Source organism: Thermobia domestica, chromosome 2 (assembly GCF_964235325.1).
Source record: "Thermobia domestica chromosome 2, izTheDome1.hap1.1, whole genome shotgun sequence".
In the NCBI taxonomy this organism is placed as follows: domain Eukaryota; kingdom Metazoa; phylum Arthropoda; class Insecta; order Zygentoma; family Lepismatidae; genus Thermobia; species Thermobia domestica.
In genome coordinates this window covers 76,823,231-76,849,833 of record NC_137455.1, presented here as the reverse complement: position 1 = coordinate 76,849,833, position 26,603 = coordinate 76,823,231, and the positions used below count along the sequence as shown (strand labels likewise).

At 35.3% G+C, this 26,603-nt stretch overlaps 1 protein-coding gene across 5 annotated transcripts in view; it reads left to right on the top strand.

The window, feature by feature from the left end:
- Window positions 1-26,603, top strand: part of LOC145672908 (uncharacterized) — a 196,141-nt gene that overhangs the window by 167,691 nt on the left and 1,847 nt on the right. For 4 of the 5 annotated variants that reach the window (XM_081742138.1, XM_081742131.1, XM_081742114.1 and 1 more), the window contains 6 exons: window positions 7,480-10,096; window positions 15,027-15,250; window positions 17,987-18,139; window positions 19,392-20,349; window positions 22,302-22,597; window positions 24,636-24,882. In XM_081742138.1, the coding sequence (XP_081598264.1) occupies window positions 7,480-10,096; window positions 15,027-15,250; window positions 17,987-18,139; window positions 19,392-20,349; window positions 22,302-22,597; window positions 24,636-24,882 (4,495 nt within the window). The remainder of the gene's footprint in view (window positions 1-7,479; window positions 10,097-15,026; window positions 15,251-17,986; window positions 18,140-19,391; window positions 20,350-22,301; window positions 22,598-24,635; window positions 24,883-26,603) is intronic. The other variant, XM_081742121.1, reaches the window with a different exon arrangement.

The window sequence follows — 26,603 nt, the reverse complement described above, 5'->3', positions numbered from 1 at the left end:
TTCTGCTGTCAGTAAGGTAGGGAAAAATAGCGTGGTGGTTTCACATTGCTTTGCACTCCGCAGTTATTCCAGCCGTTAAAATCACTCTGAACATGCCTCGGACTAATGTCCAAGTTACTATACCATTCACAATGATTCCCGCCAACTTGGCTACTGGAGAAATATCAAATCAAGAGATGTTGAAATTTTTTTATTTGTGTCAAGCAATAAGAATTAACAAATTTCAAGTTATATATAAGGCTCTCCCAACGAAAACTGGGACTGAGGCTTCATGTTAAGAGGTGAAAAATTCAAATTTTTACCGTGGATGGCAGTGTGTGTGAGGAGAAAGTTGTCATACAGATCACGCCGCCAGCATGTGTTTGACTAAGACAAGAGCGTGATAACTGTTAGTGGTGGTGGAATGAATTCCTCCAAACAAGCATAATGTGCAGTTATTAAAATTTGTTGGTGCAAGGTGTTAGTTGTACCGAAATTTACTGCCGGCTGAACGATATTTATAGAAATATGTGTCACGTCCTATTGTCTTCCGATGGTGTAGTGACTTTCGTCATAGACGTGTCAGTAAAACAGAGCCACGCCAAGGTCCCTCACAAGTGGTCGTCACTGAAGATTCAATTACAACGTTGTGATTGAGAACCGACAAATAACCCGAGAGATTGCAGAGAACCTGTCGATTAGCAAGGGATCTGTTCTTACTATTTTTCATCATCATTTGCAGTACTGTAAAGTGTGTGCACAGTGCACTAATAGCATACATCAGCTAGTGCCGCAATGAGACAACTGCTTAAATCGGTACGGTAATTATCTGTAGACATTGTGTGTGCTTAACATTGTAACATATAGGCCACTCTTCCTAATTGAAATGTGTATATCCGTTGAATGTAATGAAATTTTGAAAAAATCAACCAGTCCCACTCTGGTGGGCATACCTTATACTATAGTTGAAACCGGTTATATCACTAGACATCGGATTTTTATGCACTTAAAATTTATGAAATATGCATGCAACTATGCTGTTAAATGTGTTAAAATATGCACTTAATATGCACTAACAATGCAATAAAAGAGAGCATTTTCAAACATGCAGCAAAGTTGTGACAGAAGTTTGTAGGTGAAATATAACATCGAAGGTGTGCATTATCTTTCAGGGGCATCTCTTCAGAATTTATTTTTATGACCGTTACAATTTATATACTCCTAACATGATATCTAGTTTTTCTTCACAATTGTATTTTAAAGTAGTGTGTATATTTACTTTACCGAAATAATAGGAGCCTCATTTTTCTACACGTTTCCACATTTCCGTGATTCACGTTACAGTATATCACAAGATGCTTCTCTTCATTTTTTGGTGCCTGTGACATTTGTGGCCATAAAATAACTTGTTAACATGAATATATGTTAATGGACAATATTTATACAAAGGAGCAAATTTAGTATCTATATTTTTTGGCAAGTTGAAATTTAAACTGTTTTGTAATCGAAGTTTCTGGCAATAACATCCGTCATTTTTTTCCATAGAGCTCCCAAATTTACCAGGAACTGACTGGATCTCGTGCTGAACTTCAACTAGAGCTAAGCATTCACTGAGCAGCATTCCTCGTGTCTCTTGTTTCTGGATTGATGTGGATACGATATTACAATATCTATCATTATCAGATTTCTCTTAACATCGTGGTAATTATATGCGTATTTGCTCTGCTGATCGGTTGCAAACATTATTGGCCCTCCATAAACTAGGTATTCTTCCACTCTCTCATGCAGAAACCCGTTCTGTTGCATAGACATTACATGTATTGAAAACACAAATTAAAACTGGATTCATTCCATGCTATAAGCATACATCTGAAATAAAAACTTACAGAATATGCCCTTAAGCATTAATATATACTCTAACGTTTGAAATATGCATTTATATGCACTATAAAATTCAAATTCGAATTTTACTACTGTTGTTAGAAACTCCTACCAAGTTTAACAGAGATGCATATAAGCAAACAAAATATGCATTTGCATAAAAATCCGATGTCTAGATATCACCAAAAAGACCTGAAAAATAGTCATCGTAACTTAAGATGTGTAATATCAAGGTATCATGCACTGAAGGTTGGGAATAATTCGAGTCAATTAAACCTGTATTACAGATATTACTTTTGTTTATACTGTCGTTTAATTTGCTGGATTTTATTTCCATGTTGTTTGTAATGTGGGATTTACCAAACCAAATTCGCGACATACATAATCTTGTTTCCTTTCATTTTTTATTTCCCTAATCCTCTCACTTTCTGTTCAGTGCTGAGAACTTTCTGTTTTTTCATAGCCATGTTGTCACTAGGGCAAGAACAATAACTACTCTGTATGGTAGCAAACATACCATTAACTCAGTCTGAATTATGAGGAAGATCAGGGGGTGGACGAATAGTCGAACTTTCAAAGAACAACCAATGCAGCAGCGCCAGATAGATTCTTTGCAATTTATAAATAGCAATGTGGGAGGAATGTGGTTCGACAGCTTTGCACCTTTCTTGAACCCCATACATGCATGTACGAACTTCCCATTCAGTAGTTGCTGAAAGCCATGCAATTCACTAAGAAAGTATCACCACTCATTTGTGTCAATAACATTATATACGAGTTTGTTGAGTTTGTAAATGTCATACAAAGCAAGTCACAAAAGCACTTATGAGAAATTAATTTTTCTCACTGAATATTTGACACAATAGACAAGATGTTGCAGAAACCGATGTTATTATAACAAAATTTAACTATAATACAATGTTTAAACAACACAGTTTTATATTTTATGAGCCAAACTATAAAAAAGATGTTTAATCAATATACGACAAAAGAATCAAATAGTCTGGGAAGTTGACAGACCATCTTGTAGCTACTGTTTTGGAGTGTAGGCTTGATGCAACACTAACGCTACGTTGCAGACTCAATGAAATAAAACGAGTGTTTACGTTTTTTACTTCTCTTTGCTGCAGTAAGACGTATAATAAGTTTCAAATTTAATTTTATATATATATTCAACAGATATATATTCCTTTGTTCGTTGGAGATTGATTGTTTAATCCATATAATCGGAAATCTCGGCTATCTTCTTTGTGATTGGCTAGATTAGAGACCTAAATATAGCCTTTTTTTCTGAAGTTCTTGCCGTTTTGTTTCAATTCGCCGAAAACTATCAACACTCAGGAGTTCTTTGTTCAATTGATGTGAAGGCGAAGGAGGGTGGGCTTTTGTAAGTTTTCTTTTTTAATTTATTTTCTCCAACGAAAAAAGTAAGCAATAAATCATGCACCTTCGTAATACAATGAGACAGCTTACCAGATATAAAACGCACATTTTTGTTCTGGAAACGCATTTGTTATTTTAAATGTGTATACAATGAGAGTATTCTATAACGGCTGTAATTTTGTTGTATTTTTTAACCTTAATTATTAGTGATCATGCAGAAAATTACTGTAATATGATGACAATAATGCCTAAAACTATTGAAAAATCACAAGTTATGATTGAGTATCCGTAATAAAAGAGTACGTAATTTAAAGAACACTATCCATCCATTTGGAGATGATATATTTTTTGGACCAACGTCCCATGATTATATACTGGGGCTAAGGGAGACTGTAATAATGAGATGAGTGATAATGATGAAATGAGAAGATGTAAGGAAACGGGATAACCCCGAGAAAATCTATGTACGTGGTGTTTACTACAAAGGCCATTTGGCAGGAGCTGGGATCGATCGAACCAGGGACCGCATGCACCAGAGATGAGCTCTCTACTCTTGAGTCACCGTGATCCAATTGTAAAATTCAATGTTCTAGTAACATAAGTGGTAGTTCAGTGCAGTGTAAGTGGTACTTCAGTTCAGTGTAATATTTATACACTGTAAGTTACAAACTTCAATTTATAAACTACTATATATGATACACACAATTATCTATTAACACTATGAAAACAGTAAAGTAGTAATGAATCAACTCTTGAGCTGTGATGGCTGGTTGAAGCGTAGCAAAAGGAGAGATATAATACTTTATTGCTTGTTTCCTTTACGCTTTTTATTTTTTATGTATTTACATTTTTTAAAATCTTCCGTATACTTTGACGATACACCATCATGACTTGTGATGTTTATTTTTGTGCATATTTTTTGTACGTAATCCTGTGCACACAAATTGTTGAGATATTTGTATGAAAGTTCCAACTCTAAAGTTATTTTTGTTCTAATCACGGAAGTTGTTTATTATTATTATTATTATTATTATTATTATTATTATTATTATTATTATTTGAATATTAGTACTAGTAGAATTGCTTTAATATTTAGGACGCATCTTACATATTTTAAGATACAATAATACAATTAAAGGATAATGTAAAGTAAGTTCGAGGTATGGCTAGAAAAAACATGGATTGCTTTTGCAATTGGTGAACAGTGCGCACGTAAGGTCAGTCGATGCATGTGTGTATTTCATGATACTTTGCCTATCGAATGAGTAATTGTCCATTGTGCAAGCTGCTCAGCTTCCGGTATGGTCTTTGGACGAAGCGGTCGGAAAAGTGCTTGGTATAGGGTCAACAGACGTTTCGTTTTTAAAACGGGAACGTCTCTTTTTTCAGAAAGTCGTCGGGAATCCCGAGAAAAACTCTTCTTTTATAACACCCCATTTTTGGCTCGTAGCTACTTAGTGTACTTTTTTTTTTTTTTTGAGCTTGAACAGCATTTTCAAGGATAGCTCCACTCTTCCATAAAAAAATTCAGTCAGCAAAAACATATAAATTCAAGAGATAATCGATTCAGATCCCTGTTAAAATGTTAAAAAATAATATACGAGGGCAAGTCAAAATTATCTACACTTTTCATTCTATAGTTTATTTACATGAAGCTAGGGTTATACTATGCACATCATTTTTGTGCGTAATCTTCCTCCTTATCAATGCACTCGGCCCAACGGTCAACGAGCTTACGTATTCCTTCCAAATAAAAGGTTTTCGGTTGGTCGTGAAGCCACTTTTGCACCGCATTTTGCACGTCTAAATCTGAGGTAAATCGGTGACAACGCAAAGCATCCTTGAGTGGTCCAAACAAGCGAAAGTCAGATGGAGCTAGGTCTGGGCTGTAGGGAGGGTGTTCCAATAAATTTCAGCTTGTTGATGGTTTCAATAGTGTGATGAGCCGTGTGTGGCCGTGCATTGTCATGCAAAAACAAAACTTTCTTCGACAGCAAACCTAGGCGTTTGTGCGAATTGCCGGCTTCAGGTTCTTTTCCAACATTTCACTATAACTCGCACTGTTGATCGTCTTTTCCTTTTCCATGAACTCTGCCATTATGAGCCCCTGTGAGTCCCAAAACATAGTTAACATAACTTTTCCTGCGGATGACCCAGTCTTGAATTTTTTCTTCGTCGGAGATCCAGGGTGTTTCCACTGCATACTCTGGCGCTTTGATTCTGGCTCATAGTGATGAACCCATGTTTCATCACCGATGACTATTCTGCTTAAAAATGCATCATCTTCGTTGTTGAAGCGAGTGAGTAAGCGTTGACAGACCCTAAGACGAGTGAGATTGTGTTCTGCAGTAAGCTTTCTTGGCTACCCACCGTGCACAGACTTTATGAAAACCGAGCTCGTCATGGATGATTTGATGGGCAGAGCCATGACTGATGTTCAAAGCAGCTGCTGCTCATCGATAGTGATTCGCCAGAACTATCTCTTGTTTGCTGAATGTTGTCATCTGTAGTGGAGGTTCAGGGCCGTCCTGCTCTCTCTTCATGCGTTACACTTGTTCGACCACTTTTAAACTTCTCGAGTTTTACGTGATAGTGCACTTCTCCCATATTGCGATGATAGTCTGCGATGAATGTCTGACCCTTTGACACCCTCCGACCACAGGAATCGGATCACTGCTCGCTGTTACTCTTTAGTGCAAACTTCTAATGGAGCAGCCATGATATATCTGCAACAGAAGGAAGAAAAATGGAGGAATTAAGATCACACTTTCACAGCATTACCACAACAGCATAACAATAAAATATGAGAGGACAGAAAACAAAGTGCGCAATGTAAGAAAAGTTGACAAAAGTGTAGATAATTTTTAGTTCGCCCTCGTAAAAATTAAAATCAGAATAAGCTTGCATAAATAAAGAAACTGATTATTTTGAAAGCTAGAGACCTCTTCCTCATTGGCATAACAACATAATAATAATTATACGTAGATTTGTCAAAATATACCACTTTTGAGAGTGTCCTGTTTTTTTATTTTCTAAGTCTGATCACGCTAGGATGTTAAAATGGAACAGTGTATCAGCGTGAAGTTTCTTTTCAAACTAGGAAAATCCGCGACAGAAACTTACGGTTTGCTAAAGATAGTGTACGGAGATGACTGTTTATTACGCACATAAGTTTTTTGAGTGGTTCAAATGGTAAATGATGACATAGACAATCTGCGTCCTGGATGACCTTTCCCGTTATCCGACACGGACTCCGGCATTCAAAAAGTCGACTATGTGATTCGAAAAAAATGTCGCTTGAGTATCCGAGCTGTTGCCAAAATCAAGAGAATTGATTCGTCAGTTAAAAAAAAAAAAAAAAAAAAGTGTTCAAAATTAGTACCAAATAGCCTGATATTAAAACAAAAGGAAACTCGGATGGACATTTGTGCTTACATTTTGACGAACATTGAAAAATAGCCTGTATTCTAAGAGAGAGTGTAACCTGCGACGAATCGTGGTTTTTCATGTACGTTCCTGAAACCAAACTCAATCACCGCATTGGAAGAGCCAGAGTTCGCAAAAAAAAAAAAAAAAAAAAAAAAAAAAAAAAAAAAAAAAAAAAAAAAAAAGCAATTCGACATCTATGGAATTGTGTATGTTAATTGGGTACTCGAGAGTAAAACTAAACCAACATTGTTACCTTAGTGTGCTGACAACCCTTTGTGAGCGAGTAAGAAGACGATGACCTGAATTGTGGTAATGCTGTGATTCACGGATTTGCACCATGGCGATGCTCCTGCTCACACGGTACTGTCAGTGAAGACATTTTTGGCCAAACATGGAATCTCTGTATTAGATCATCTATCATATTTGCCGGATTTTGCTTCAAGCGACTTTATATATGTTAAAGGTGAAATCAACACTGAAAGGTACTGGATTTTAGACAATAGAAGCTGTGAAAAGAAAAGTGATGGATATCGTGAACATAGTTTCTGAAAACGACCGGTGATAGTGTTTCCAGCAATGGAAAATTCATATGGAACGATGTAGGGATAGTGCAGGGGAGTATTTTGAAGGAGATAGTGTTGCTAATGTACAAAATGATCCATAAAAAGTCTTGCAGAATCAGTCCGTTTTTTTTCTAGCCACATCTCATATGTTCGAATACTTCAGTAAGAATAAAAAATACTTTGGTTATTACTTCTTTGTTTAGTTTGTTGTATAACTGTGTTGATTTATTATTTTTAATTTCAGACTATGTTGAAAAGCCTCCGGGAAAAAGAAGCCCGCTTAGCAGAATGTGAAACGAAAGTAGAAAATCAAGCAGTAGAGATTGAAAGTAAAATCAAACAAATTCAAGAACTAGAGCAAACAATAGTTGAATTGAATAACCGCGTAGAATCGTTAACTCCTCGCGTAAATGATAAAGAAGAGAAAGTTATTGAACAAGGAAGCCAGGATCAGAAATTGAAGAAACTTTCCGATCTGGAATCGGAAGTTAAAGAGAAAACCAAGGAACTGGAGAACAGAGAAGGAGAGATAGAACGTTTGAATGCAGAACTGAGGAAACATACATCAAATTTACAACAATTGATTAACAAGGAATTATGGGATAAAAACAAGGAGATAGAGAAACTGCAGGATAAACTCAACAAGATCTCTGAGGAAAAGGAGTTGGAGATATTATCTTTGCAACAGAAAGTGAGTAATAGAGATATACAATTAAAATCTCTTCAAGAAAAGATTACTGAGCTTGGTATTCACGTAAATCTCCCATCAGCACTCATTAGAGAGCGAAGATCATTTTCTGGAGACTGTCTCGTTCCGCCGTCAATTACATTTAATCAAAACATTTCGCATGTCCATATGCCATCATCTGAAGTCTTCGGGAGACAAAATGTAGATAATAATAATTCAGTTGACGTGGGTGAACGTAATGAGGATGTTAGTGATGATTTGCAGTCTCTTCGCGATCAGTTGAAGTCGAGTCTGGAGGAAAGGAAGTACCTGGTTAAGAAAGTGGAAGAACTTAAGGACAAACTTAGAAACACGCCGGAACGTGAAAATGATAACAAGTTACAAGTAACGAAACTGGAACTAATCAAAACCAAAGAAGAATTAGAGGAAGCTCAGTCAATGTGCAAAAAGTATGAAGAAATGTTAAAAGAAGATCTACAGCAGAAGCAAACACAAGAAGCATACGAAGAACGGGACCGATTGAAGTTAGAATTAGACACACTGAAACAGGATACCGCCGTTAATACAGCAGCATATCAGGAGACCATTCAACAATACGAGAATGATATACGGATACTTCAAAACAATCTTGTAGAATCCGGTAACGTTTGTAATGTTCTTCGTGGCCATTTGGAGGAATTAGCTGGTTTCCTTGAAAGCCTCTTAAGAAGGAAAGATCTATCTTTAGCACCGAAACGAAAACAGGCTTTACAAGTCGCTGTTGAAAGGAGTAGAGAGTTGTCAAAATCTCTGTCCATGTCTTTGAATACTTTCTCCATTACACAGTCCTTGAGTCAGCTTCCCTCATTTTTGCAAAATACTACGTTATCTCATTTTGCATCTTTATCTTCAGATCATACACCGCATGACAGTATTGGACTTTCTAGTAGTTCACAGTATTCTAGTTTAAGTTTACAGGAATGTGCTACAGCAGATGTGTGGGGGGAATCTTTGTGTGAAGAGGGAGATTCTAGCAGTAAACCAACTGGAAAGAGTACCGAAGTCTCTGCCACGAAAGAAGATATTGTAAGAGACGTTACTCTGACGCCTGACTTGAGCCATAGCAGTGTATTAGTTCAACTGAATGAAGAAATCGAAAGAAAAAATAAAGAGTTAGAAGAAAACATAGAAAAACTCTCTTCCGTGACAAAAGAATTAAATGAGCAGACTCTTAAGGCTGAAAAATTGGACCAAATCGTCATAGAGAAAAATAAGTTGCTATCGGAGCAATCTCAACTAATTAGTAGGCTGCGTTCGGAAGTTGAAACTCTTCTCCAGGAGGTGAAACAGCGTGATATTGAACTTTCCATTACGGTCGGTGAAAAAGTGAAACTAGTGAAAGACAATTCCACAGTTCCTACTTCAGCTCCGAATAACGAACAGGGACTTAGTCCAGGATGTCCAAGTGACGTTGTGTCCAGAAACTCTAGTGGAAGTGTAAAAACAATATGGGAAACAGATCGTCCAGATAAAAGTCCAAGTTCTAGGTCTAGTGTAAGTCCGTGCGCTGGAATCGTACAAGAGAAACGTGTTGTGTGTCCAGTGAATTCTTTGTCGTCCATGACATTCTACAACAGCCATATAGAAGTCAGAAGTCCAACACAGTTTATGTCACCTCTACGACCGAAGCCCTGTGGAATACAAATGTCATCTTGCCCTCCATGTGGTGTGCACAAAATTTATCACACAAGCTATTCTGTTTCGAATTCCCCTCATTATCCTGGTTTAACAAAACTACAGCGGTCTGCATCAGAAATAAATCCCCTCAGAAACCCAGATGCGTTTTTCAAAGTACCTGATGATGGACCCTCGTGTAGACAAGCGTTGTTTGTATCAAGAAGCTGTGGGAAAGTAAGAAGAAGTTCAAGTGCAAATACGTTTATGACTCTTCAGCATCATCTGGAACCACCAACACCGATTGCCGCCCAGCAAGAACAGCAACCTAATTCGCATTCTGAATCAGAAGCGTGGTCTGAACCAGATCGTAATGTGTCCATGGCGCGAATTGGATTGGAACAAGATTCCCTTCTAACAGCTGAGAGGACTGCTCATGCACGGACTCGAGTGACCAGATCACATGGCCTAGATGAATCTTCGGACTCTGAGGATACATCTCACGAAATTCGAACACCAAGTAAGTATTTTATATTGTTATATCTAGTACAAATGCGTAGCTTAAAAATTAACAGTGATAAAGACTTACGTGAATTTATGGTAAGAGTGTACACAGTTAGTGGGTAATTAATTAAAAAATGAAAATAGTACTCCTGTAAGTCACTATGTAAGATCTTTGTGAAGAGCGTAAGGTAGAGTCTTACAAATTGATCTCTATAGTCATAATTATCAGGCCAAGATGAAAACTAGTATTAGTATGACTGAATGGTGAGCATATGACGAGTGCATGATCAGTATATGCTCTCGAGTGTCTTGTGTTCTTTTAATTGGGGATCCCTCCAAATGGGGAATACGTGTGTGAATTCGCAATCTGTCTGTAGGGATCCTTGTAACGCGGCGACCACTCTGCTGTCACCGCTACGTCATTGAATTTATCAGGGTCGACTTTCTGTGTAATCTTTTGACCCAACAGCGATATCTTTCCGCGTTCATGATATATTCGACATCATATCAGCGCTTTCGTCGGTTTCTGAATATCTTTCGCGGTAAAACGGTGCCACTTTCGACCCATGTTCATTAGACATATTTTGCTTAATTTCATATCTATTACCACCTTCAGTTTCTCAGTGTATTATCGTACCACCTTATATATATATGTCCTGAATCATGCATACCTTTGACATAAGTGCACCGATTTTGATGATCCTTTGTTTGAAGTCGTATAATTTCTCGGTGATCCCATATAGATTTCATGAGGATGTATCAATAGTCTTCGAAGCTAAACCATGATATTCCTCAACGCTAATAGTTAATATGTGTGTATGTTCACTTGCGATTCGTAACACGTAGACCAATGTAAGAATATTGCAATGTTTTGTGGTAGCGGGATGGTAGAGCAATGAATATACGAAGCTTTGTGTTTTTATCCGCCACCTTTTATTATAAACACTATAATACACTAGAATTATAAGTTCAACTAAGTTCATAAAAAGAGCGTCCGGAGACGGCTGTCTGCAATTCCTTTTCTTCCCGATTTGTATGGTTCAGGTTAGATTTTGTAAGGACGCTCCACGGTCCAATGCAGCCGAACAGAGCGGGTCGTCGTAAGGAATACTCCACGGCCCAGTGCAGCTGAACAATGAGTGGGTTGATGTTAAGGAGCATTGCAGAACCCAGTGCAGCCCAATAGAGTAAAGGTTAAGGAGACACTTCACGACCTAGAGCAGCCGAACAAATAGGAAATGTGGTATACTATCAATTTGGGAATACACTGACACTGAGGTGTTCGCTGCTCCTCCTCTTAAGGCGAATTTTCGGGTTACTTTCGGCACTGGCACTTGTGTATATGACATATTTTTTCTTCCGTGTCATGTGACACCAAGTGAAGTGTAGTCTGCTTTCTTGATATATAGCACAGGGTTAGTTTCTTGATGGTTCTTCACACTAATCTTTTCTCGTGCAGAACTTCGGAGTATGGATGATGGTCTAGCTATTGAGTCTTTCTTCAATGGGACCTTCGTTTTGCGTCGTTTCATGATGTGACCCTCGTAAGGGCCGCTGGATCAGTTTATGTTAATCTGTCCAAGTGTTAATTGGGTACAGTTTCCTTGCCAGTGACTGTTGGCAGAGCGCGAAGCTTGGTATCCCGGGGATCGAGTCGTCACGAAACGCCCCCTCCTTACACGTAGAGATTCGGTTCACTTGGTATGAAAACTTGCACAAGTGGCGCGCACTGGTTTGGTGGTTCATTTCACTGGCATTAGATCTTCGCCTGGCGAGAGCAAGGATAGCTCAATTGCTCGCTATGCACAGTCACAGCACTAGGAACACTGTGTTGTTCTGCTACGGGAGCAGGGTTGCTTTGCCGCAAACTTGGTTGGAGCATTGCTGTGTTAATGTCTCCTCTACTGATGTCTGATGTGACTGATTGAATGCCCCAAAACTCTATGTGAAATACCCTTTTCGAGAGGCAAAATGCCGACAGCTAATAAAATGATGCATCAAATACCAGCCTGTGATTAGCCAACAAGTCTAGTCAGTCAAGGGGTCAACCGGTAGTGACCATGTATAAATATCAGTACTCAGTTTTTCCAGCTTCATCTTGTAACACTCAACACACAAATTATATTTTTTGATAGAACAAGAGGTGAGTTGATCCAGATCGGACGTGTATTTCTTGTGCTCTTGACATGTAAGTTTCAAATTCCAAACGCATCGTCTATCTTCGTGATGGTACTACTCGACAGAAAAGATGTAAGATGGTAATCTCACTTTCTGAATACTCTCTACCTCTTGCAACGGATAGGGTTATGTGATTAGTGTTCAGTACCACACCTCCGAATTCATCATAGGGTAATTTATGGAACTCCTGCTACTTCTCTAACTAATTCAGAAATGGACTCACAATGTGCTCCCGTTCAACACAGTACAGCTAATCAACAGAAGTACACGGGTCCTTCTAACGAGCAGATAACTTTCGACAGCAAGCAGATTCCAAGCGAACCATTTTTCAAAATGGCTAAGCATACTGCAAAACCGTGATCAGTGACTACTGTAGCTGTACTCAACAACAGTTTTAATCCTGTTGCTATTTCCGAGGCCACCCAGGCAGACGAAGAAGGGAAAATGAACCTTTTCACCATCACTATTTCTACTCAAGACATGACTGGAGATGAACATCACAAAGAAACTGCTTCCGGATTTATCAAGTATTTCACTATCTATGACTACCCTCCAAATAGGGGTTACAAGTTAATACGTGAAGGATATTCCACATTGTGCTGTCTATAAAGACTACATAAAATATAAGCAAATACACCCATTCACAAGCAAACTTACCACTTATTCGAGTTTGTTCCCTTCAAAATACTTTCCTATTGCATCTACACATCAATTCAATTGTCACCATCGCTGGAAGCAGTTCTGGAATCCCTATTGTGGAATGGGCCGGAGTATTCTTGTCGTGTTAGTGTCAAATGGTTTTCCTTTTAAGGTGGATTTCAGAGTGGAGAACAAGAAAGAGTAACATGTGGCTAGAGTAGAAGGATGTAGGTGGGTTGGTGTACAACGTGGATGTTTTTGTTCAAGAAGTCGGCATTATTCCTGAAGTCAGGGAATATTGTCATGTTGTAAACATCACTGGTCAGGTGCCCACTAGTCGAGACGTTTACGACAAACGGAATCGCATAACTATTGTAACAGTTGTTTAGATCTTCAAACTGACAGTTTTGCTAATGGAACAAATCGTGACACGTGATTCCGAGCGATCTTAGAAAACATAAATAAATAAATAAACTTTCAGTCGGGATCGGACTTGTTTGGTTTTTTTGGATATCGAGAGTCCAGATGACTTCCATTGGGATGACTATCGTGATGATACTGACCAGGAATGTCGGAACATTGGTAGCTGTTTTTTCCAGTTCTCTGTTGATGACACTAGTGTCTTCAATCCTGTGTGAGAATTCTCGGCACGAATTTCGTTGATACACCACATTCCTAAGTCTTAAATGTAAGATTTTGTAGTGAGTCGATGGAAATGTTCGATTCTCCTGCATTTGATAGACCATCAATCAGTGATCGAATCTCACAAGTGTACTGACTTGGAAGGTTGCGTTCTTAATGGATACATCACCGAATACTGCTTGCAACATTTCGTATGTCTGTGTAGCCGTTTTTCCAAGTTCAAGATAAAATTTAACACATTGACACGGACCATGTAACACATTGACTCAATCACGATAACGCTCAATTGACTCAATCACGGGCTCAGGTGAGCGATAACGCTGAGACGTTTTCATGAAATGTTGCCACATGTACCTGCGGTGAGGATTCCGAGCTACAATTAATACCTTTTGAGGAAAAATCTGGGGATTAAATGAACATCCATTGTATAATCTCATATTTTCTGTCCAAAAGAAACAAAATAAAACAACTTTTTGTTATTGTAGTTCTAATATCGTGGAAATCTTCTGTAGTTAATACCTAAAATTGATCTACATGAATTTGTGTGAGACTACGAGCTCTAAATCGAGATTAATATCTCAAGATTATCTTTATAATAAGCATTATAGTTTTAATTATTATGACATCATGACCCTAATAGAAGGAAAATTTGATGAAACTTGAGATATATTTCGATTTTTGTCTGTAGCTATAAATTATAGTTATCAGTGTGTTAGTACTCATACATTCAGCAATTAATTTAATATTAGTTGTCATCGAAAAAAATAATATAGGTAATAATTTGAATTGAAAAGAAAATATTGAAATAATTTCACATCCTGATTTCTTTTAAACGGTTCTATTTATTATTATTATACGGACCTATAGTACGGAAACCGGACCGTTATTTTTCATATTACGATGTCATAAAGAAATTGTATGATGCTCGGAAAATTTCGTTAGTTTAAGTAATGAAAATATTTACTTTAGTTTATAACTAAATAATTCTGTTATTGCAATATCCTTTGTTTTAAGAAGAAAAAACAATATATATAGGAGATTGTTATGAACTATACCATGAAGAAATATTTTTCTTACACCACCAGTACATTGTTGAATATTAAGTATAAGTTAACAATTGGTATAAAAAATATCTCTTTTATTGTTGTTTACATTTTTGTAAATAATGTTGTTTACATTGTTGTCTTTTTATATTATTTAATGATATAAATTTAATTTGACAAAGAAATTTAGCTTGTTAGTATGAGCTAAATTTTGTAATAAAGAATTAGACAAAATATTGCATCATGTAATGTGGAACGATAGTTTTCATATAGGAAATCAACATACTAATATAACGTACGATTAGTATCGTCTGTCTCAAAAAATGGAGGATATATCAGAAGATATTTGTAATATTTGCATGCTCTGCATACTATGTGTATTTGGTATATTTTTATATATCTTGTGGATTGTGGTCTACAAATGCTGTTCATTCCTGTTTGCAGGTAAACGAACTAGATCTGAAATGACTGAAGTGAGACGTCTTCAGAACAAACTGCGTTGTATGGAACAAGTGAATGACGCTTTGAGGACTGAGCTTCTTATCTACAAATCTTTTGGAAAGCATTTGACATCCCAGGAATGTGGGAAACGTGATACAAGAGACACCAGTGTTAACACCACAAACGTAGGAGAAGAGGTAATGTTGGATAAGTCGACAAATGTTGAGGTAAGCAGTTATTTTATTTTGTAAGAAAGTAGTCTTGTAAGGAAAGCAGCATACGATCGTTAGGTTCGCATTTTTTAAAACATGTTTTCCATTCTTTGTTCGCCTCCCAGTATTGAAGAAAGATTTTCTCACATTTATAAGTAATCGTACTGCTAATATTTGAATCAACTGTAGTCCTTTTTGTATTTCCTGGATAAGTTTAAACTAGAAACACTGTTGAGAAATTATTTCACTGATTTTCTATAACTAACTGGTTCATTTTAGCTTTGCTATCTTAAATAACTTGAACTAGAAAAATAAAGCAAACGTTTATTTTAAAATAATACAGGGTGTCTATCGGTCACGAAAGTCATGAAAAAGTCACGAAATTTGGCTTTTGGGTTACGATTTTTTTTATGTGTACAAATATAAGTAGAGACTGGAAAATTTTGTTCCATAAAACGTCAAAATTCACCACCAAAAATATCTGTGGTCGGCTTCAGACACTACCAAATCGCAAGCAAAGCACACTTCTATCGCATGCGTGAAGATTTGGCCCAATTCGCACTCAAATTCACTCTTGAGAATGTTACTAAATGTTATGGTTTGGAGAAGAATAGGTCACGAAAAAGTCACGAAATTTCATTTTGGAATTTTAGTAGACACCTTGTAATAACTGTGTAACACTTTCACCAACTAACTGAACATATTGGCTTTGTGCCACTGTTTTGACAGTGTCTGATGAAGCCAATATGTTCAGTTAGTTGGCGAAACTGTCATACAGTTATTATTTTAAAATAAACGTTGTTTTGTTCAATGGTTTGTTTTTCTAGTTCAAGCAATTTTCTGTATTTTTTCCACAATATTTACACTGCGCGACATTATATTACATCTGTTTGCTTTTTACTTGAAATTGAGGGGCCATCACAAACATGGCTATAACTTTACTTTTGAAAGTAAATTGTCACCTAATGCATTAAAAACTTTTATTCTTTTATCAACTTTCCATTTTATTAGGTATTGCACAAAGTATTTGCTTTGCAACTGTGGACGAAAGCAGGGTACAAAAACGGAGGGTTAATGCAATGTTCGAAACCTCGGTTGTTGCTTTCGTAAAATAATAGTGGTAGATGATGTTAAATTCACAGAAAACTTCATTTCAAGTGTAGCTATTTTAACTCATACTTGGTAACTTTTTTTTCATTATATTCTGACGAATTCCCGTACATTGCAATTGAATACTATTAATTCAATCAATTAAGGTATTCAGTGAAGAATTAAAAAACTTGCTTGTACCCATATAGCTCCCTCAGCTTTATTTAATCTACTATTGGAAGATAATTAATAGAATACAAGTTTGTAAAGCAGTACGTGATTTTTTAATGCTAAAAAAACATTACATTTACCTATGTTTCTGGTGTTTTGCTTCAGTTTCATGTGTACCAAATGAATGTGAAGTCATGTTGTCCAATGCAGATCTTTTGCAAAAGAGTATAGTGAAAGAATTTTTTAATAATCTATAGAAGAATCTACCTTCTTTTTCCCTGGGAGATATCACTTAAATTTTTAATTTCATTTTCTCCTGCTGCCATTTGCTTGCAGTAATTTGTTTCTTACGAATATATCTTATGATGCTGAATATCAATCTTAAAATGTGATTTTTTCGAATTCTTGTGTCCTTAAATTCAACCTACACAGTTTGTTCCTTTTGAGATTGATCTCAACAGCATTTGGTTACGTATCATGTTGTTTTGATTTCCTGTGAACTACTTTTTAAATAACATTATTATTAAGTTTTAATAACTGTATGTTAAAAGTATTTTGTTTATTAGAAACTAAATGCAACTATTATTTAAAAAGTAGTTCACAGGAAACCAAAACAGCATGATACGTAACCAAAAGCAGTTGAAATCGTTCATCTAGTCGCTGTCTTAACTTAAATATTTGGGGCGGTGTTTTTCTGGCAACATTGAAAATCCTTCAGGTTCATATTTTATGTTGTAGAATAACATTATCTGTGATTGTGCTAAGTTGCATTTCATTATCTCCTTTCACTTATGAATAAACAAGCAAAATAAAAATTGTAAATTTTGTATTATTTTTAGTAAGGCAGGTTCTTAATGATCAAACTTATTCGCTGTATAATGTTTAATAAAGATGCCGATATGTATTTCCATGTCGTTAATTTTACATTGAAGAGAACAGTATGCAAATATTGTTTCTACACAAATGTTATAAGATTGTTGCGAATAGTAATAAAATGTTTACAATAATAATATTATGAACTTAATGATCGAAGAACAAAGGATTAAAACTGATAGTTACACTATTCTCATAAAAGGAGTATATTAAGTACATATTGTTATACTAAAATTCAGATCTACATATAAAAGTAAAAATCATAAGATCAAAGTAAAACAGTCTTTACAGTTCATTTTTCCCATTATACACAAAACACACTAACATAGTACTGCGACTTTTGATCGTAAGGCGATCTTCCGGTACAAAAAGAAAGAAAAGAGAGAACTCTTAAAATACGCGTAAAATTAGAGGAAGGAATCCAGTGCAGACATACGAAGAATAAAGTATGAAGATGATCTGGCAATGGAAAAATCAGTATACTTCGTTAGTGTTTATATGTGTATATTCTAAATAACCATGTAAATACCGTATATATTACGTCATTCTATATATTCTATCCGTAGTATTTTCGGTAGTATGACAAAAATATTTCAATACATTTTTAATACTTTTCAGCATATTGGTGATAATGGGTCTTCAGTACCTGTTCCAATGCATCTTTTGGAAGAAATTCACGTGCAACGAGAAAAGTTAGAATCCTCCTTGATTCATAATGAATTTATACGACAGCAACTGGAAAGTATTTTTGTAAGCATCTCTGGTGGACAAGTAAGTATGATATTGATGCTGTAATTTCTGTATTTGTGAGAAATATTATCTGAGGAAAATAAGAAAGATGATTTCGTAACGCACGTGCGTACTTCCAGTAAAATGCAAACAAATTATTAGCTAAAATGGATTTGACACGTCAATCGTTTGGCAAGTACGCGTGGAGTACGTAAAATGTTTTTAGGCAAGTGGGACAAAGGTTTTTGGGAAATGGAAAGGGGAACTGAGGAAGGTTGGTAGTAACAATGCTATTATATTTAATTGGCACAAGCACAAATCCATTGTTGAGATATTGTTTCTGTTGCCTTGAACCTTCATGTTCCTTAGGATTAGTTAATGAGTACTATATTTAATACATTTGACTGTGGAACAAGCAATAACTACTAGATTTCAGACAATTAAACACTTGGGGGTTACACATTTCTTGAAGTGAATAAAGCTCAAATTCTACTTCGAAGTAGCAAAGCAGTAACGATTTTTAGTAAAATTTGATTCACAGTACGTTGTAGTTATATTGTAAAAGTTGCCTGCATTTATGAAATCTAAATTTCTCTTACCTTAACTTGAACTTCTAGCGAATGCTATAAAGTTGTTTCCAACTTTTTTTTTTTCCCTCTGTTGAACCTGTTTACACTTTCTTTTACAATTTAGCATGAGGTAAGTAAGCGGATACTATTAAAATAACTGAAGTTCTGGCGTGTTCTATTGTGAATAAAAGAATATGTTAATTCAATGTGGCTAAACTGTAGTATTTGTCTCTATATTACCGTAATATGAGAAGTTATAATATTCCATTATTATTGATAACGTTGCTATATTTATTTTTTCATATGCAATATGTTTTGAAAATATTAATTAAACCATATATCTTAAATTATTTATTTTTTAATATAATGAATATGGCAGTAATTTCAAACAATGTACGTTACACTACATATACGTTAATATTTATGTGAATATGACATATTTTAAGTTTGGTTTGGATTTTTAAATCTTCCCTCCGAGTTCTAAAATTTTGAATTCTCTCGTGTCATTGAACATGCAGCTTTGTACAGAAAAACGTGAAAAATATTTGAGTAGAACAGGTAGAAACTATGAACTATCTCAAAGCTGACATTGAAAAGCTGAAACATTTTATAAATAGTTCTTGAGAATTTGAGATATATATTTTTATAATGTTACCCAAATGTGTGAAAGCTAAATAAACATTATCTAATAATATGTTTTGTTGAGTTATATGTTTGTTTTCCAGAATGAAGAAAGTGTCAAAAATCTTTGTAAGAAGGTTCGAGATACTACAGATCAGCTGGAGGATGCAAGAATGAAATGTAATAATCTGGAGGCTAAACTGGAACAAGTGACATCGCAATTAGTACAGAGCGAAGAGCGAGAACGACGAGCTGCTATACTTGAAGAGGAACTAACAGATGCATCAAGAACAATGAAGATATTACAAGATAAAGTATCTGCGCTGGAGGTTCAAATTCAAGAAAGGGAAAATGATATTCTAGAGAAACAGTGTATGATACTGGAACTGCAGAACAAGATCAAAGAGCATGAAGTGAAGACTTTAGAAACAGAGAGACAAAACCGTGATGCAGAAGAGAAGCTGTGTGTGTCCAATCAAAAGGTGAAATTCTTGGATGAAGCCATAATTAAATTAGAGGAAGGTATCATGGCGAAAGATAAGGAAATTGCACGTTGGAAAGAGAGATATAATGAATGTATTCGTGAATGTGAGAAGAGTCACAGCCAAATGAAAGAAATGCAAGTCGAGTTAAATGAGAAACTGCTAACTATCTCCGAACTGACCTTACAGAAGACAGAGCTTAACAATGAAAAGATAAAATTAGAAAAAGAAGTGAAGATGCAACAGAATCAAATTATCGAACTATCACGAGACAAAAAACAAACGGAGAATGAATTAAAAAGCTGCGAGGACCGTTTGAAGAGATTGGAGCTGTTAGAGAATCAAATTCGTAGCTCAGAGGAAGATACACAAGAATGCAGTAAACACGAAAAAATGTTGAAGGAGCTGGGAAGTCAAAATGAAGAGTTGAAAACTAAAATTACTTGCTTAGAGAGAAATATTGAGCAGTATGAACTGTATATTTCGCGAAGAAGATGGAGGAGAGGTGATAAATCAAATGTGACGGCAGCTAGAGAGCAGCTATCTGAGCAAGACATCCATGTGTGTAGTCAGCATTCTGGTAAGTCGTTATTTGAATTTAATATGGACACTTAATTAAATTTAGGAATGCGTTCTAAATCTTACCTATGCTGACATTTTCAATGGGAATCCCTATCTTCGTCAGTGGTTATTTAACGTGTTACTAGAAAGCCTAATCATACCGGTAAAAATTTGTTTCATTATATAATGGAAGCCATGAGATCTGATTGAATCAGCAGTATGTGTTTATGTAAATAAATTAGCCGCTGACGAAGGTGGGAGGCACATTCCTGAGAGTTCAATCTAATAGTATAATCATTTTAGCTCCTTCAGTAGTTAATATAGATGTGTCCATTTCCAGAGGTATTTAGCGTGTTTTAAGTGATATTAAATATTGAATACTCATTGTTGTTGTAGTGTAGGCTAAACGAGACTATATGAAGGGTAAGGAGAAAAAAGAAGGAATGTCACAAAACTGCATTTTCGGGAAAACGGCGTTTTAATATTGAAAACTGCGTAAAAAGAATAGAATTAGTTACGTCTTTTGTCGCCTTTTACATGGACATTTCTTCATTTACGCATGCATGACATATACAGTCAAATAGTACCAAGAGTCACCAACAGATAGGACAAAGCACCGGAAAAAACACATACATGGACATTCCTTGTTTTTTCCCTGTACCCTTCATATGGAAATAACAGCAAGGAGGGCAATGAAATAGAAGTAACGCTAGTAAATCCATGCACACATGTTTGTTCACTGAAAAATCCACAACGAGAAACAAACTTGTACGCAAGGGTAACAATACTGAACTCTTTTGTTAAATTTCATGCAAATACGGTGTATAAACCAAACTATCCTTGGGAAAGTAAACAAAAGTGAGTAAAAAGTACGCAAATTTCTGTTATATAATATGTGAGCTTCTTAATGAGATTTTTAAAATTATTTTTCTATGTTAGAAGTATATAAAAATACTAATACACAGACAGACACAAAAATAAATTATATGTGCGGTTCATTCGATAAAGAACGGTTCATTAGATAAAGAACGAAACGCATAGAAAGTAAGAAATATTAAAGAGGATAGTGGTAACTGGGAAATATCAAATCCGGCGTCACAACAACAGTATTTCAACTAATTTCCATAAGTAATGCATAGCTGAATACTGTATAACGTCTTCAATTGCCACTATCATTTTATAAATATCAATCAATGATAATTAAGAAGTTTATAGCTTTTTAGACCGAATTGTTACATTTGTTAAAACTGGACATTGAATTTTAATCGTTTTTTCACATTTCTTTTTAAAATAGTGCTCATAATTGAATATAATATTCAAATTTGACAACCAACTTTTTTTTAGTACTTAGCAATCTAAAAATGGCCAGTGAATGCAATATTTTCCTTATTGGTGATTAGTATATCACCAAAACATATGACGTCATGATTGATTTAGACATACTACTGCTCAACAAGTAAGGGAATTCGTAGAATTGTTGGTTGTTTACATTATAGCATTTTTGTGAGTACCACGAAGATATATGTAACATTTTCAGAATTTTGATAATACTTTTTAAAAATGTGAATACCCACTGCAAAACTCAAAGAACAACCTTGATAGTATACAAGGTTTGAATTGCTAAGAACATAAATATCTAACCTACTTTGCACCCAGTACTTTTTCTTCATATTTTGGCATCTTTTATTTATTTTTTTTTCTCCCCGTAAAAGGACAAATTATCTAAGTTCTGTAAACTAGTGGGTGTCCGACCAACAATGAAGAGCTCGCGTTCAAGGCTCCCGAGAGAGTCGAAATTCAAGAATGATCTCATAAAGAAACAATAGAGTACCAAGGTAGGTTAGATTCTTATAAAATGTACCTTGTAACATTTATAAATAATTATACTAAGAATGCTTTGCAGATATTGTTTTGAATATATATTCCCATAGTTATAATTAAGAGTAATTAATTAGCGTTGTACTCCCACAGGCACATGTACATGCACAACAATATTGCCAGCTCAGATCGACACATTGTCCCCATGTAGTAGTTCCAGTTTTGATTACATCCAAGAAGATGGCTCCCTTTCTTCAGCTCATGATACTTCCAACAAGCCAGATGATATAAGAAAGCCAGAAATCACTATTGGCGATAATTCTGCTAAAGATAGTGGTGACTCTTCAGCTATGTCCAGTTTACAGATGTCATTTACTCGGCAGAGAAGCGAAATGTCAGATTATGTTTCTGATCAAACTCTTGAAGAATTTGAAGCTGCCTACAATCAGGTAAATATATAGTGTCTATATAGTGTTTTTATTCTTGCATGTAGTGTCTTTACGTATCTTTTTCTTAGCCCAGTTGGTTTAGTGGCTAGTGCGTGTGGTTTTGGTGCACGTAATCCTGGGTTCAATTCCGGGCGGAAGGGCACAAAAAAATAATTTTACAGTCATTTACTTTCACTAATCATGCGTCTCCTTTAGCCTAAAGGGTATAATCGTGGAACATTAAACTAAAAAAAAAAAAAAAAAAAAATTGTATCTTTTCCTCCTTTATTAACGGGTATTTTCGTGTTTGATAAAACATCGAATCTTATCAGAAGCATTATTACACTTGTTATTCATTAACAATGACTTTATGTTCAGAATTATTCACTAAACTCAACTTTCAATTCAAATAACTCATTTTCTTTCTCATATGTATACACAAGATGTCCGAAAATAGTTGTACCCTCTTGAAAAAATATCCTCGAGACCTTGATGTGACATAAGGATTGATTTTGTTCAAAAAGTAAGGTAATATCTGTTTTCTCTCTCTCTCTCTCTCTCTCTCTCTCTCTCTCTCTTTCTAAGAAATAGTGCCTCCTGGTATGATATTAGTTCGTCTATCATACAGAGATTAAATATGGACTTCCATCGTGACATGGCAGATGATAAGTCGATAATCAATTTCCTCCCATTTCGAATCAGCATCTCTCTTGTTACGACAGAGGAAGAAAGAAAGAAAGAAAAAAAAAACAGCTCCATGAGATCTCGAAGCAATGGTGGCCCAGAGACCTCTGTCTGTGATGAAAGTCCGTAAAAAAAAAAAATCATATGGAAATCTCGGAGTCAGTTTCATCAACGCTTCACTATCAGGACCAGTGCAACCTATCCAGTGCTGTAAGAGATGATATTGAGATATTTTCTCACGTCTTGATGGGACGTGGGAGGAGCTTCATCTTGTTGGAAAACGATTCCTCTTCAAATTGTGGTATTATCCAAATTATCTCAAGATATCAACCTCAATTGACATTTTTCTCTACAAAGAAAAATGACCTATAAATCTTCCTTCTGTGTATGGCAGCAAAGACATTCACCCTTCGAGAATCTCTGACATGTTCAATTATCCGGTAAGGCGATTCAGAATCCCAATTCGAATCATTCCTTACAGTATGTTGTTGTTTGAGTTTTTTATTTATTATTATTTTTCAGAAATTATTTTCTCAAGGTAAAAGCCAGATTTTAAATGATTATTATTGGTATTCGACATCAAAAATCGTAATTAGTAAGGGTACGATTTCTATGACATGTCATATTTTTACTGGTATCGTTTTATGTGTCTAATTAAATACAAGTACCTTTCTGACTGTGAACACAAATACGATTTTTATTCACATTTTAGTGCATATTTGAACTTTTTTAAAAAGCTTTAGATTGTATTTGGGTCCAAAGTGGTGTAAAAGCATATTTTTTGTTTTATTTTAGGCGCTTCACTTCTTGTTAAAAAAAATTTAGCTACGTAGCTTTTGTCTTCTCCCTTACAGTGAAACCCAAAGTCTCGTTTCTTTGTTAATAGTAGTGAATTTTTTTAAAAATCTACATCCAGAAGAGACTTTCAATATGGGGGTTGAAAGTAGTACGACAGAAAAGAGGTTCCTGTATGATAGTACTGTGAAAATAGTTGTAATCCACATGAAGTACAATAGGAGATGTAATCCTGCCAGAATTCCCCCTCAGATCACTCTCTGAAATCATCACTGGTACATGTGGTACGATGTCTTTTTTATTTTTACATTGACATTTTTCGAGTATGAGGGCTATTTGAATTCGTTTATTTTTTAAATATTTTTTTCAATGAATCTGGCATTACTGAATACAGTTCGAGGATGCTTAAGTGCTCTAGTAGTGTGAAGCTATGTTTTTTACGTTACAGTTTAGATAATATTTTGCCGTTTTTAGGGCATAAAGATATGCATATTTTCAAAGCTACTAGGTCATAGAAATCCGAGCCCTAGTCAGCAGTTTAGTTACAAAGTCTATGTTTATTTATGTATTTATTTTTCAGTCCTGTAATAATTACTGGTTCAACGTCCATCAGTCAGGCGATATATCTGCTCGCAACATCTACTCCTCGCCAGATCTCGGAATCGAAAGTGATACAGGTCGCTTTTCAAGTTTGGATCCACCCGTGCAAGCGAGTCATTCAGATTCTGCCCAAAATAAACTGTTGGAACTGCATAGTCACCACCAGGTGCTTGAAGTGGTGCTCCCAAGCTCTTATGAATCCAGAGGAGACGGAAGTGATACTCGAGGTACGAAGAACGATAATGAGTCAGATTTTCTATTATATTAAACTTAAAATGTTATTGTAGTACGTCTGTGAATCCGTACGTTAAACACAAATAGTATCAAGATATGTTTGTTGATAGTTTTGAGAATATTGTTGTTGATTTCAAGATGCATTCCTTGTTTAAAGTTTCGTAATATTATAAAGTTTGTTTTCAATTTCATACATTGAGATAGAAATAAAAATGTAGTAACAAAATGGTATATTGATTTACTTCTGGAAAATGAATGAACTTTAAGACATACAGTGAGAATCACTCAGTCTAAAACTGTACATTTGTACTGGTCTTGGCGTAAAGTATTTTTGTTTTTATTTAAAAGATAAAAAAAAAAAAAAAAAAAAATAGACAACCTAGTAAACTAGTTTTATAATTAGATCAGCCAGTAATATGATGAGATTATGGTGAAACTTCAAATTGTGTAATTTCTCGGTCTCGTTTTACTAATTTTAACTCCGTATGTAGATATTTACCACAGATGGTTGATGACAAAGGAATTAGTGGTAGGGCCATCATCTTATTAAGTAATATAAAATACATACTTTGTTTTGCTTGAAAAATAGTTCTTGAGTGAAAGGACTATATAGTTAGAATAGAAAGATGTTAAGACCCTCGTCGAAAAATAACAAGATGTGAAACCTTTTTCTCTCTCTTTATATCTAACATCTTTCTTTTGGCAATTTATTCGAAAAGTTAACACAAAATCTTCAGTTTCAAGTTGTATTTTTGCAGCTAAAAGAAATAGATGCAAATGTAAGTGAATGGTGGAATGACGAAAGTCGGAAGTGGAAAATCCAAAGAAAACTCACGGACACAGTGTTGTCTACCACAAACTCTCATGGTTTGAGATCGGACCAGCATTCTTTCCTTTACCAACATGTTGCCTGTGAACAATCTTCACACTTCAGATGTGATCAACAAATATTAACTGAGACGTAGACAGTAACGAGATACTTAGGGAAGAAAAAGTGAAATTTGTCCTTGTAGTGTATGCTAATTGGAAAATGGCGAAGTCACATAACAAATAATGTTTTATTGAAGATGAACCTTTGTAAAGTGTATATATAACTATTGCTGACATTAAGAATGAACTAGAAAATATAAGTTAATTCCATTTTGGAATTCAGAGTATAAAAGCATTCTCGTTATCGCTGAGAACAAGGATTGAGCAGTTGAAGAATATTTATAAAATGCATTTTAAACAAAGCATAAAACCGAATAGGATACTTACCGTTGTTTCAATAACTGAAGTTAATTTTATCCCTACCAATTATTAATTTGTGACTCGTATCTAAGAGTAAAATCGTAATTTGAATCTCTAACATGCAACTACATCCATCTCGACTCTGCAACTGCTATATAAATAATTAATACTTCTCTGACCAGAGTATATACTTATTTATTAAAATTAAAATAAGGTGTAACAGTTTCAGTAACTTAATGTTATCTTCGTCATACGTTACTTCGAAGATAACGTTATTGAAACTGTTACGCCTTATTTTAATTTCAATAAATAAGTATATATTCTGGTCAGAAAATATTAATTATTTTTCTACTAGCATATGTTAACCTAACGTTTCATTTTGTCAAGTACGTTTTCGTATGCATTCTGGCTGCGTTTCCCTCGTGTGAATGCCATATATTCGTACTATCTGAAGATTTTCAATTTCTCTAACAGTTCCTTTCTA